This window comes from Epinephelus lanceolatus, chromosome 1 (assembly GCF_041903045.1).
Source record: "Epinephelus lanceolatus isolate andai-2023 chromosome 1, ASM4190304v1, whole genome shotgun sequence".
Lineage (NCBI taxonomy): Eukaryota > Metazoa > Chordata > Actinopteri > Perciformes > Serranidae > Epinephelus > Epinephelus lanceolatus.
Genome location: NC_135734.1, coordinates 27,123,139 through 27,136,124, shown reverse-complemented (window position 1 = coordinate 27,136,124; position 12,986 = coordinate 27,123,139). Strand labels below are relative to the sequence as shown.

General features: G+C 41.5%; 1 protein-coding gene across 11 annotated transcripts in view; it reads left to right on the top strand.

Annotated features, from left to right (window-relative positions):
- Window positions 1-12,986, top strand: part of cacna1da (calcium channel, voltage-dependent, L type, alpha 1D subunit, a) — a 100,005-nt gene that overhangs the window by 55,763 nt on the left and 31,256 nt on the right. For 7 of the 11 annotated variants that reach the window (XM_078168538.1, XM_078168529.1, XM_033627077.2 and 4 more), the window contains 12 exons: window positions 1,169-1,256; window positions 1,546-1,572; window positions 2,052-2,212; window positions 3,539-3,764; window positions 3,875-4,082; window positions 6,123-6,243; window positions 6,357-6,444; window positions 6,531-6,561; window positions 6,659-6,813; window positions 6,915-7,044; window positions 10,642-10,701; window positions 12,173-12,279. In XM_078168538.1, the coding sequence (XP_078024664.1) occupies window positions 1,169-1,256; window positions 1,546-1,572; window positions 2,052-2,212; window positions 3,539-3,764; window positions 3,875-4,082; window positions 6,123-6,243; window positions 6,357-6,444; window positions 6,531-6,561; window positions 6,659-6,813; window positions 6,915-7,044; window positions 10,642-10,701; window positions 12,173-12,279 (1,402 nt within the window). Of the gene's footprint in view, window positions 1-1,168; window positions 1,257-1,545; window positions 1,573-2,051; window positions 2,213-3,538; window positions 3,765-3,874; window positions 4,083-6,122; window positions 6,244-6,356; window positions 6,445-6,530; window positions 6,562-6,658; window positions 6,814-6,914; window positions 7,045-10,641; window positions 10,702-10,779; window positions 10,840-12,172; window positions 12,280-12,986 lie in introns of all 11 variants that reach the window. The other 4 variants (XM_033627078.2, XM_033627081.2, XM_033627080.2 and 1 more) reach the window with 1 other exon arrangement.

Here is a 12,986-nt window from a genome sequence, read left to right as displayed (position 1 = left end):
ATTCTACATTATTGGTAAATGCATCAGGACTTAAAGCTAGAAAATTAATCAAGACAGCAAGCAGCAGTGGCCTTAAAATCACATTTGGAGCATCCTAAGTGACTGCTGAGTGTGTGTGTGTTTGTGTTGATGTGCAGCCTAATGTTAATACCTCATCACTTTGTGCTTTACTATTGTGTTAAACCCGTCGTGTCCAAACATCACAGCCTTTTCCAGCCTTTGTTCTCTCCTTTTTTTCCTCCCTGTTTTGTTCTTTTTCAAAGGTCTCTAAAATAAAATTACTCATTAAACGAGTCTGATGTGGAGTAGAAATACAGCCGCGTTTGATAGCAGGCACGCCCCGTTTTCCTTCCATGTCCCATTTCAAAAGCAGCGGCTCAGTGTGAATATAGGAAACAGGGCTAAACCCAGATCACTACTCCAGCAGTCAGCACTATTTTCAGAGCTGAGAGCTGTCCGACCACTCAGGAATCAAAGCCAACACGTCTACATAAGCTAAGCAGCGGCACACACCATGCTCCCTCATACAAGTTAAAGCACTGAGACGTTTCGCACAGTTAATCATCATCTGTCTGCGCAGACAGTCTTTCTGCAGCGCTGGCAGGACTTTGAGTGTAGCATTTCAGAGACAGCTTTAAGAGCTCTGTCCTCCTCGGCCTGCTCCCCTCTTCCCTCTGCTCCCTCATTGTCTGCATCAGTCAGCCCTCGCAGAGCAGCTGTCCACTCGCCTGTCCCATGTCAGCTCCCTTTCAGCACTTGGTAAATGATACTAATGATGACAGTGATGCACAGCCACAGCGCTTAGCTCCTTCCTTTCGGTGAGGTCAAAAGTTTTGAAGCTGCACCGTGGCTTTGGAGATGAAGACCACAACAATTTTTGTTTTAAGATCTACATCAAATAATTGTGATGCACTGAGTTTTTGGAGTGTAACCCGTTTTGATCTTTGCTGACTTTTAAAGTATGTTTCTTTAGTGTATCTTTTTTGCTCTGAAGAAATGTCTGTCAGAATAGCCTGATGAGATGAAGGCCGACTCAATTTGATTTCTTTTCACACTTCTCCCCCCCTGGGATGCACTGCACTGTGTCTATCTGAAGAATTTTCTTGTGCCACAGCGAAGCACGTACGAGTATCTTCTTTGTAAATGTCTGCTTTATTTGCTGCTGCAGCGAGCGTTCCAGCCAGCGAAACAGAATCTGTGAACACCGAGAATCAAAACGGGGAGGATGAAAAGACACCATGCTGCGGACCTCTGTGGTGAGAACTTTGCAACAACAAACCTCTTCAAAAACAAGACCACAGTTGTGACTTTGAATTACAATATATCAGATTGCTGTCCCTTCTGGTTAACTGTTGATGCAGAGATTTAAAAACACATCAGTCTCTCATGTGCAAAGCAAACAGCTAATTTACTGTGCCCTGCTGACTTCTGTGGTCTCACACTTTTCATGTTGTTGTTAATGAACCCTACTAACCAATCAATGCTCCTAACAAGCCTCAGCTATAATTTGCACTTGTAAACTTTAACAATTCTTCTTTCTTACAGTCAAAAAATTTCAAAGTCAAAGTTCAGGTCAGTATCTCTCTGCTGTGTTTCTGCATGCTGCATTAAGCTGTTACTATAGGGGAGCTGGTACGCAGCATTAGATTATACAGATTTTTATTTGTAAGTGCTTGGCTTTCATTTTACTGTATTTTAATGAGACTTTACTGGGGGATGATAAATCAACAGCTTTTAGAAAGTCAGCATGTACCATAAGGTATTTTTAGAGAATAGTCTTACGCAGTATTTTTCAGCTCATTTACTGTACAGTATGACTTGCAAAAATGATATTGATGCAGTTCCCCCGTGGCTCTTCCCCCTCACTGCCTTCGCATTCTTCTTAATAATGGAAACAAACTGTAGTTTCTTTAAAAACACTGAGCTGATGTATTTATTCTTTTGTTTAGAAGCTGTAATCGATGTGATCAGATCCTGAGTTGTTCTAAATAAGTTCATTAGCAAAGTCTCGCTGGTGTTATTCTTCGTACTGACGTTGCTTTCTCCTGCAGTCGGCGCTGGCGCCGCTGGAACAGGTTCTGCCGCAGGAAGTGCCGGTTGGCTGTCAAATCGGTGCCTTTCTATTGGCTGGTCATCATCCTGGTGTTCCTCAACACTCTCACCATATCATCAGAGCATTACAACCAGCCTATGTGGCTGACACAAGTGCAAGGTATGGACAGCACCACAGTTCACATCAAAGTCTTTAAAAAAAAATCTTGTTATTGCCTTATTTGTTCATATGGTTTCTCTCATTTCAATGAATCTATGTGAAAATTTTAACCATGAGCCAAGGAGAACCAACAGTTAAAAGGATTCCTTAATATAGAGGCTGTGAAGGTGCATCACATCATGCAGAATGGGGGCGCCATCTTGTGAGTCTCTATTACCTGTGCCTCCTGGTTATCTGCTCACCTTTTGTATTTTTTATTGATTTAATAGGCTAATGGGCCATAAAGAGAGGAGCCACCTTACTTTTACAGGTCTCACTGTGCTCCTGCACTCAGTTGTACTCAGCTGCTGCAAAACTGTCCTTCTAGGGGTTTGTAACTTTCAAACTCACACAAAGTGTACGCACTCAAACAGTTTACAATGTCCAGGTACGCGACTACAAGTGGCACATTTGGGTTTGTAACCAGGCCTCCAGGAAAGCCGCTCAGCCTTGCAGCAAAATGTTCCCAGTGACCATTCGCAGTATTGCAGCAAAAAAAAAAAGACCACCATTGTAAAAGAGATGTCTGTAAAACTGTTGTCAGGACACCTCAGGACACCAATTATTTCTATGAACTTTTGAGTGATCGTGGTTTTATATTTGTAAAACTCTCCTGGAGCCTAAAAAATATGTGCCTTAAAAGCCTTGAAAATCTGTGACAACATCACAATGCAAAGTCTATAAACAAGAACTTGCGGACGGGGCCAGCAGGAAAAACGCTACTGCGCATATTCAGTGGGCTCTATGCCGCAGAAGTAAACCCGAAAGCTAGAAAAGCTTTTTGGTGTATGCTCTAGGCAAGCAGCTCCATTGGAATGTATAGACGGCAGGTGGAATCCCATCCCAAAATTAAACATGACATGACAGTGAACTTCACGTCATGGTGATGAAATTTTCTATAATTTTAACCCTTTTCCTCTAGTTTTTGACAGAATGTATTATGTATGTCCTGATTGTCTATCACTATGTGTATTCTGGCCATTTGTATCTGATGCAGATGCAAATTAAATCGATTAAATATAAATAAAAAATATTAAATATTTGTGAACATTTTTGTACTCTTTGTGTTATTACAATGTGTTTTTGTGTGCAGCTATTATATTTGTGCAGCCTCAGCAGAAGGTGTTTTAATAGCAGCAATAATTATTTCATCATTTGTATCTTTTGCAAAAAAAAAACAAAAAACAAATCTCTACACTCTCTAATGTGTCACCCTGAAACCCCATATTTCTCTCTCTTTATTTATTTGTGTTTTTGTAATGTTGTGTCTTTTTCCCTGGGTTTCAGATGTGGCCAACAAGGTGCTGCTCGCCCTGTTCACGTGTGAAATGTTGGTGAAGATGTACAGTCTCGGGCTACAGGCCTATTTTGTGTCACTGTTCAACCGCTTCGACTGCTTTGTGGTGTGCGGAGGCATCACGGAAACCATTCTGGTCGAGCTGGAAATCATGTCTCCTCTCGGTATCTCTGTGTTCCGCTGTGTCCGCCTGCTGAGGATCTTCAAGGTCACACGGTAAGACCGTTATCACGCTGTGTGTGTGTGTGTGTGTCTGTGTGTGTGTCTGAGGTGTTCAGCTAATCACTGGTCTCCCCTTCTCTCCGCTGCTCCACCTCGCTCCACAGTCACTGGCAGTCTCTGAGTAACCTGGTGGCTTCCCTGCTCAACTCCATGAAGTCCATTGCTTCCCTGCTGCTGCTGCTCTTCCTCTTCATCATCATCTTCTCCCTGCTGGGCATGCAGGTGTTTGGTGGAAAGTTCAACTTTGACGAGACCCAGACCAAGAGGAGCACCTTTGACAACTTTCCCCAGGCCCTTCTCACTGTGTTTCAGGTATTTACTGTTCAGATTATGACACAACTGTACACCACAGTCTCTCCCATCTGAACTGTAAACATTTTGCATTTGTCCATTGATGCATTCGCTGAAAAATACATGCAGATAAAATTGAAAAAAGCTGCTGTACAATTGTTTGTACAAACAGATTTAGACAGAATTATGGTTAAGAGGTTTTACAGACTGACAGAGGCTAAAGAGAGACACAGATATAGAACAGATAAAGTTTGAGGTCATTTAGAAACAGAGTCACTATGACATCGTTTGTCCACCAGAGAGCACTGACAAGTTGATGTTTCAGCTGTCAAATGTGCCACTTAGTGGTTCTCAAACTTTTTTCAATAATGTACCCCCCTCTGAAAGATTTGTCAGCTGAGTACCCCCTGACTAGTGCAAAATATTTTTAGTAGAAACCCACAGTGAACAAACATAAATATGATCGGAGGAAGAAGGAGGTTAAGTGCACTTCTATCGCCTCACAAGGACTAACAGACCTGTCCGGTGCTCTCAGGCTAGGGCAAACTTTATCAGGACTTCTTCAGAGACTTCAGAAATGTAGTCCAAATTGTACTGGAGCACATGGCTTCAAGGCAAGAAACTTTATTTGAGGAATAACATTTCGATGCCAGGTGCATCTTCATCAGTCACACGACTCACATCCTCTTAAATAACCTTCCCTGAGACATGACTCATTTGGTACAGGCTGGACAAAAAGGGAGGGGTATGATATGTTTTAATTTAACATAAAAAAATCTTTCGTACATCTTACGCACCCCCTGCAGTACTCAAAAGTACCCGTACCCCCATTTAAGAAACACTAAATTTGCATAATGATAATAATAATCTTTATTTATAAAGTGTTTTTAAAACAGAGTGACAAAGTGCTTTACATGTCAATAATTAAAACAGACAAGACATACAAACTTTTAAAAGAACTGACAGGCAACAAGTTTTATATGATCCAACAGGGGACCAGCCAAAGGCACATTGTTGAGTAACGTGCTGGGGCCCGATGACAACAATCTCTGTTTTGTCTGAGTTTAGCTGATGTTTTTTTTTTTGACATCCAGCTTTTAACAACAGTGAGGCAGCCACTGAGTGAACACATCATTCCAGGGTCTGTGGAGCCAACGGGCAGGAACATCTGTGTATCATCAGCATAGAAATGAAGAGAGACACCATGTCTCTGAGTAAAACTGTTTGAAAAAACAAATCTTATGAATCTGTATCAAGATTGTTTTCTATGTCAACAAACAGTGTTATCAGCCAATATATTGTTATCAAATCTTTGATTCACGTACTGATTGCAGAGTCAAAATTCCAGTATTCAGTCGGGCGATGACAAGAAGTCAATGGATAAATGCAATTCTGTTGCTAAACATGAATATATAGTTGCATTGCTGTGTCAGGTACAGTATGTTATATGTTCCTTAAGTTCTTTTGGGATCACAAATTGACTTCATCTTAAAGCCGTACTATGCAGGAATCGTCAGCTACAGTTCGTAAACAGCGAAAGTGAAATTGACAGCCAACCCCAGCTCACTCCGCTTAACATTTTGCCTCGCTTTATCTGCATTTTTTTTGCCCTTTGTCTAAGGGTTTTGAAGGTTCCTCTTGGGTGCTTGCTGCTCATGGTCTGGCATCTGGTCGCTGCCTGTTTATAGGCTGTCCTGAACACAGCAAAATAAGATAAAAATAAGACAATACAGGCAGAAAGCAGAGTCTCTGCGGATAAATACACCGACACACTCTTCTAGTGGGTCAAAAGTGATGATTTAGAGGGATTACTTTTGTATGACTCTATACATTGTTTTGTTTTGTGTAAGATACATATATATGTCAGGAAACCTTTGACCATATTTCAACACACTCATGCATCTCCTGTATCTCTGCCCCTTTTATAGCAACTGTAACAGGTTTATTATGGCCTCTCATTGGAGATCAGGGGGTTATTAAGCGTCGTAAACTATAGTCGTTAAGTTTGACACATTACTGTTGATGCATGACCTATAAAATAAATATGGTGATTGATTTTAGATCCTGACTGGAGAAGACTGGAACGCTGTTATGTATGATGGGATCATGGCGTACGGAGGCCCTTCCTCTTCTGGGATGATCGTGTGCTTTTACTTCATCATCCTCTTCATCTGCGGAAACTGTATCCTCTGTCACTGATACAAACACACCTGAAACTAAACTTACATTCATTATGAATTGTGTACAAGATGTGAGGATTTAACAGAGTTGTCCTTCACTGAACGCTTTGCTCAGATATCCTGCTGAATGTCTTCTTGGCTATTGCTGTGGACAACTTGGCAGATGCGGAGTCGCTCAACACGGATGAAGGAGACAAGAAAGGGTGACAGCTAAATGTCCTACTATGTCTCTTTATGACAAATATCATGCCCAGACTCTCACTCATGACAGTATCTGTGTTCGTTACAGGGACAAAAAGGACGATGACAAAGATGACAAGGTATCCTTACTTTCTTAATCAAACATCAAACTTATCTGCACAGTTTGAGGAGTTATATGCACTGACACACTTTTCAAACTTTCTTTTCCTCTGTAAGGACGAAGAAGAGGACATTGACGACACTGCAGCGGAGGAGGAGGATCCAGAAGTTCCATCGGGGCCTCGGCCGGTCATCTCGGAGCTGGTGAAAAAGGAAAAGATCACTCCTATCCCAGAGGGGAGCGCCTTCTTTATCTTCAGCAGCACAAACCCGTACGAAACACACACACATCGCGCTTCACACACATAAACCCATACTGTGCCTCATATCACAATGATGTCTCTGGCTGTGTTGTCTTTCCTTTCTCCTCCAGGTTTCGTGTGTTTTGCCACAAACTCATCAACCACCACATCTTCACCAACCTCATCCTGGTGTTCATCATGCTCAGCTCCGTCTCACTCGCTGCTGAGGATCCCATCCGAAACTTCTCAGCTCGCAATATTGTAAGTCCACAAACCTTCAACAGAAGTGTGTACATGGCTTCTAATACACTGTGTAGCAAAAATAAGAGGGTGAGGTGGCATTATTAACATATCATTTATCTGGCTGTGATGTTAGTTTAGCATTTTGAGATGCAGTTGTGTCATCATTCATTGACCACACTGGTGGTTTTGCATGTTTTAGCTCATTTATTATAATTTGCATATGTTACAGCACCACTGACCATTTACCAGGGCGCTCACCACCTGCGTTTATACACTGATTTCAGTCTTTTGAGGCTGTGTTCATGCTTATGTTTCAGTAAAGCTTCAAGGCCCAGTGTGTAGGATTTAGAGGGATATATTGGGAGAAATGAATAAGGATGTTTTCTTAAGTGTAAATTCACCAGAAAATAAGAATTGGTGTGTTTTCATTACCTTAGAATGAGCCGTTTATATCAAAATAGGGAACAGGTAGCCAGTACAGTAGCCCAGAACGGACAAACCAAACACTGGCTCTAGATTGGGTCGTTCAAGTCTTTGCGGTGGCCACGATAGTTAGCAACCCCTCTGTGACAAGCAGCGTCAGAAAAAACACTTTTTTTTAAGTGAAACTGCTTTATTCAGTGTTTTTACTGGTTTAAATCACCGGGTCCATTTTGTTCTGGAGATGAAGAGACATCTGCGGATAATTTGGCTCTTAAAGGTAAAAACCTGCTGAATGTCTGGATCCTAAGTTAGCAAAGAAGAAAGGTGAGCAAACAGCAGGCAGCCCGTCTGCAATGTCCCAAACTGCATAGAAAAAACACTGATTTGTTACATGGAACACATCACCTGGTCCCTTTGTTTAGGAGAGGAAGAAACCTCTGTGAATAATTTGGCTCCTAGTTAAAACCTCCTGGATACTGAAGGAATTCAAACTGGGAGAAGTTTCAGCTGGTTGCACTCTGCAATCCTCAGCGTTGGATGTCATTAAATCCCCCTAAATCTTACACAGTGCACCTTTAAAAAATATGTGATATATAAAAGAAAAGAAACTTAATGAGATCTGTTTTTAACTACACCATTGTCTGAGGAAGATAAAGCATTTTTCATGAGTGAAGCAACAAACAAACATTGCATCGGACTTATTTCCAGAGAAATATCATAAGAAAAATATCATTTTACCAGCATGAAGGACGCATTTATCTCTTCTGTCTGAGTCTGAACTCATCTGCCCATAAATCAAAGATGTTGTCATTTCTCTGCAGAGAGGCTCGAGCTGCGTTTATGTGCACTGTTGCTATTCACCTTTACACTATAGAGAGGACAAAAAGGAGGAAAGATAAAGGGAGAAGCAGGTTTTCCTTGTACAACATCTTCGTCATTTACCCTGTCCTTGACAACACATGTCAAAAAGATTACAGTTGATTTTCCAAAACAATACATACGGTGTAATTGCCAGAACTAAGACGGGTTAAATGCTTGAAAACAAGGGCTGTCCAAATTTATGGCAAGATCAGGCAACCCTGCTCATGCTGGTCCATTCCAACATTTGTGATTTAGGACTTTAGGTACTCAACAGCAACCTTTTAAATCAAAGAAATACACATTATCTTTCTGACAGTGTTGTTTGTCTCTTGGCATTGTTGTAACAGCAGCATCGCTTATGAACACAATGCGGCTCACACATCACAGATGTCAGAGTGTCCTTAAATGTACCATGAAGAGGAGCTTTTACAAATGTCCATTCAGGACACAGCTTGTACAAAACAAAGACCGTGGCTGCACTTGTCTTTTCAAGGCGACTTTGTCATCGGATTCACCAGATCGGTGCTCATATGTGTCCACACACTACAATGCAACCTGCCTGATCAGATAGTGCAACTGTAAGTGGATATATATTACCCAGTCCATGTCCACAAACCTCTCACCCATCTTTTGATTGGTTTTGTCTGCCTTAAGGCAATTATCATGAGCGCACAGCTGATAGGTAGCCTATGTGGTTTTTACATGACATAATAGAAGTACATATTTAACAGATTCAGTGTGGACAGAGAGCAACGCTCAACTGCTGTTAGGACACTGTGTTACACCTGGTTTCCACTTATGTATGTGTATGAAACGACTCTCTGTGACATCCAATGTGCCTGCAAAACTCCTCCCCTTCGTAATATTTTGGTTCGGACTTTGCCCCGAGTACGTTAAAAAAAAATTTAACTTTTGGATGGATTTTGGAGAGACCGTATGACCATGTGCTAGCTTAGCTAACAGGTTGCTAACTGGCTAACAGGCTATTTCCTTCAATTCAGTCACCTGTGTTGATTGTCAAGTAATTCTTTTCTAATTAAAAAGAACTTATTTGTCTATTTTTTCTTGTTGTTCTGCTAAAATATGGTTATACATTATACACAGTCAGATTGTCATTATGACATTATGTTCAGTTGTTCATACGTCTTTTTAATTTTACAAAACATGCAACGTATCTGGCAGGTTCTGTTTTTGTTTCAGTAATCTTCCAAGCACCTTTTCCAAACTGGCAGAGATGGCGAGAAACACACAAAATTAGTCTCGCCAATGGCTACAAGTAGTTTCTATCAGGTTTCTATTGATCTGTAATGAAATGCACTTCCTTGCATTGGACACTAGAGGCATCATCCATCTACAGACACCAGTCACATACGTAAGTGGAAACGAGGCGTCAGGATTGGGGAGATTCAGCACATTTTTCCAGTCAAACAGTAATTACTGGATAACCGAAACCCTGGTCACCTTGTTTTCTTTATAATTTGTTCATTTTGTAATGGTGGCAAGGCCCTGTACAAGATGTGCTTTGTTGTGGCGAGAGCAGCAGAAGCGAGTGATTAACGCAGCTAGTGGTGCACAGTGGTGTCAGACCACAGTGGGATAAGACAACGGGCCTCAGCTGTGCTCCAGCCCCGGTCTTCCCCTTTGAGATGAACTCCCATGTGGCCGGAAAATGACGCAAGACCTACGTTTGATAAATTGTCCAGATTGTACCCACATGCTGCCTCGGCCTTGCTGGGATCCAAACTTAATGTGAGCCAGGCCACTTTGACGTGTGAGCCCGCTGATCGGATCACCGTGCCAGCAACAGACTTGGAGCGTACAGACTTGACAGTTAATGCGTCCCGGCGTGATTGGATGACAAAAGTCCCATTGAAAAGACAAGTGTAACCGCAGCCAAAATGAAGGGGAAAGATTATTTCACAGGGATGTACTTAATGTCAAGCTGGTGTCAGGTTTCTGAAACACTGAATTTAAATGAACCTCCCTCGCTGTGTGGAGGGTTTGAACTCAGGGTACACTTTAGCTGACGATAATGTCAAGGATATGCAATTTATATTTTATAAGCTAAAACAGGCAAAAACACTGGTACAGTCCTGCACTATGATCACTAATGTTACTGTGGTTATTTATGATATATACTGCATTAGAAATGTTGGAGTAGTAAGATCATTTTGCAGTTTATGTAGTTATAATGTACTATATGATGTTAACTCTGACAAACTCTCTCCAGAAAATGCTTCAAATGTTCTTTTTCTTTTCATTCATTCATCTTATTATGTATAAATCTGCACGATAACTGTCTTTGTTAAACATGTACGTTGCTTTTTGCAGATACTTGGTTACTTTGACTATGCTTTCACGGCTATCTTTACTGTTGAGATCGTATTGAAGGTAAATGCCATGTGTCCCCTGTCCGTGCTGTGACTAACCACACCCCAATAACACTCCAAACGTCTCGTTGCCTTCCAGGTCCTAGGCTATGCAGATTATGTCTTCACTAGTATGTTTACATTTGAGATCATATTGAAGGTAACCCCTTAAATGACAACGAGAGCCTTGCTGCATTCTCTCCTTGTGTGTCACCTGCCACTCAGTACAACCTGGCTTGTTTGTTTCCTTTCTCTTATTTACTTTTTTCTTCATGGCACCTCTTTTAAAAAAAAAAAAAAAAAAAAGAAAGAAATATTGGAGTTGTTACTTTGCACACACTTGCACAAACACAAGATCTGTTCAAAACACACTAATGAAAGAACTCATGCTGGGGGAAGGAAACATCACATCTACATTACATTACATACTCACATGGGTGTCACGTCATTCGGGCAGTCATCGCTGAAATGATAATGATGATGCAGATATGTAAAACATGATGCAACCCTTTGTGCGATGCCACACATTTTTAATGGGCTGTTCAGACATCGTAAAAAGGCGTTGGCTGAAGTTGAGCTCGAGGTCATCTTCAGGGAGGTGTTCGAAGTCAACTCCAGTCAAAGCTGACTCCATGCCTCTCGTACTGACTGCTCTTCAGATTACCCATAAAAGAGGGGGCACAACCAACCATGTTCCTGCCGAGCATGGTTCAGTCTGCTTTCCCCGACTGAGTGCATAGAAATGTGGAGTTGCGTCTGCAGCCATTTGGGCACAAAAACCTGCCAAGTCTATTGTTGCTTTACTTCAAATTCTCCAGTGCTCCTGGTTAGCGCTCTCCTCTCTCTGTCTCTCTGCAAGGCTCCACATTTACATGCACTCGGAAGATTAATCCTTTACTTTTATTATTTGACGAGGAGTTATTTTGGCTGGTTTTTCTTCTCTGCCTGCTGAACTCTGAAGTTTTAATGGGAGCTGCTTCCCCTTATTCTGAACTATTAAAGAACATATTGGAATGTGCTTTAAGATGACGGTCCACATGAATGTGACAGTAAGGCCATTTCTACTTTCCAATCACTATAACTAGAGCTCTTGCAGGTGGTAAATATCCCTGACGTCATGGCAACAAAATGCATGTTTTATTGCCTCATCCCATAGTGAATTGTGAAATGAATGACTTACTACTACATTCATGTAGTTAAGGGCTGTGGGGGTGGCGAGGGTAGATCTAGCCTCCTGTTTCACCGCTCTGAGCTCGCCACCCCGAATCAGAGTGATCTAAAAGAGTGTGGAGACGTGTGCGCGTGTGCAAGGTGGAGAGTGATGTGTGCGGATATAGTTTTTCCTATTTAACATAATTATCTGTGTGTGTGTGTGTGTGTGTGTCTTCCGAAGTGTAAGTCTGTATTTGTGTGTGTCTTAGTGTGCATCGGATGAAATGTGTGTGTTTTTCTTGTGCCATTTGCTCCTCTAACTTCCTCTGTCATACCCTCAGATGACGACATACGGAGCCTTTCTCCATAAAGGGGCATTCTGTAGGAATTACTTCAACCTCCTGGATCTGTTGGTGGTGGGAGTTTCTCTCGTCTCCTTTGGTATTCAGTGAGTACAAACAAACGCAGACACATTTGCCTCCTGATTGTTGAATTAATGAGCGCAATTTTAGCCCTGTCTGAGCAAATAGTTCCAGAAACAAAGGCGCCACAGGAAACTCAAAGACCTGTTTTTTCATACCCTTTTAAGTAAACATAAAAATTAAGCAAATTAAGCTGTGTATGACCCTGATGTTTGTATGGATGAAATTAATAGATGTGTAGAAACATACAAAAGTGCTGAAAACACCAGAAACTCCTGTATTAGAGTGGATGATATGTGAAGTGCTTTATGATTATTTAATTATGCTTAAAGCTTGAGTGGATAGAAGAAAAAATAGGGAGTGCCACACTGGGTTGATGCACTGTGTAGTAAATTGTAATAAAATCAGGTGCCCTTCAAAGATGGGGCAAATAGTCACATAAAGATAAAAAACAACGACTGACCAGCTCACTCAGTGTAAAGGTTAAGGCAGACAGTCCAGAAATTAATCCAAGGCACTCCGACTGTAGTTAAAAATCCTTATTGATTCATGGACAGACCAACACATTTCGACTAGAGTCTCCACCCTGTGGCAGTGACAGAAATTACGCAAATACTGTCCACGTACGTTTATATGAGTTCTGTGTCTCCCCGCCCTCAGGGACGCTCTCTTCACGTCTTTTGTTGCCTTTAATCCTTCCTCTGAATGCTGAGTTTCTTCTTCTCTGGAGCAT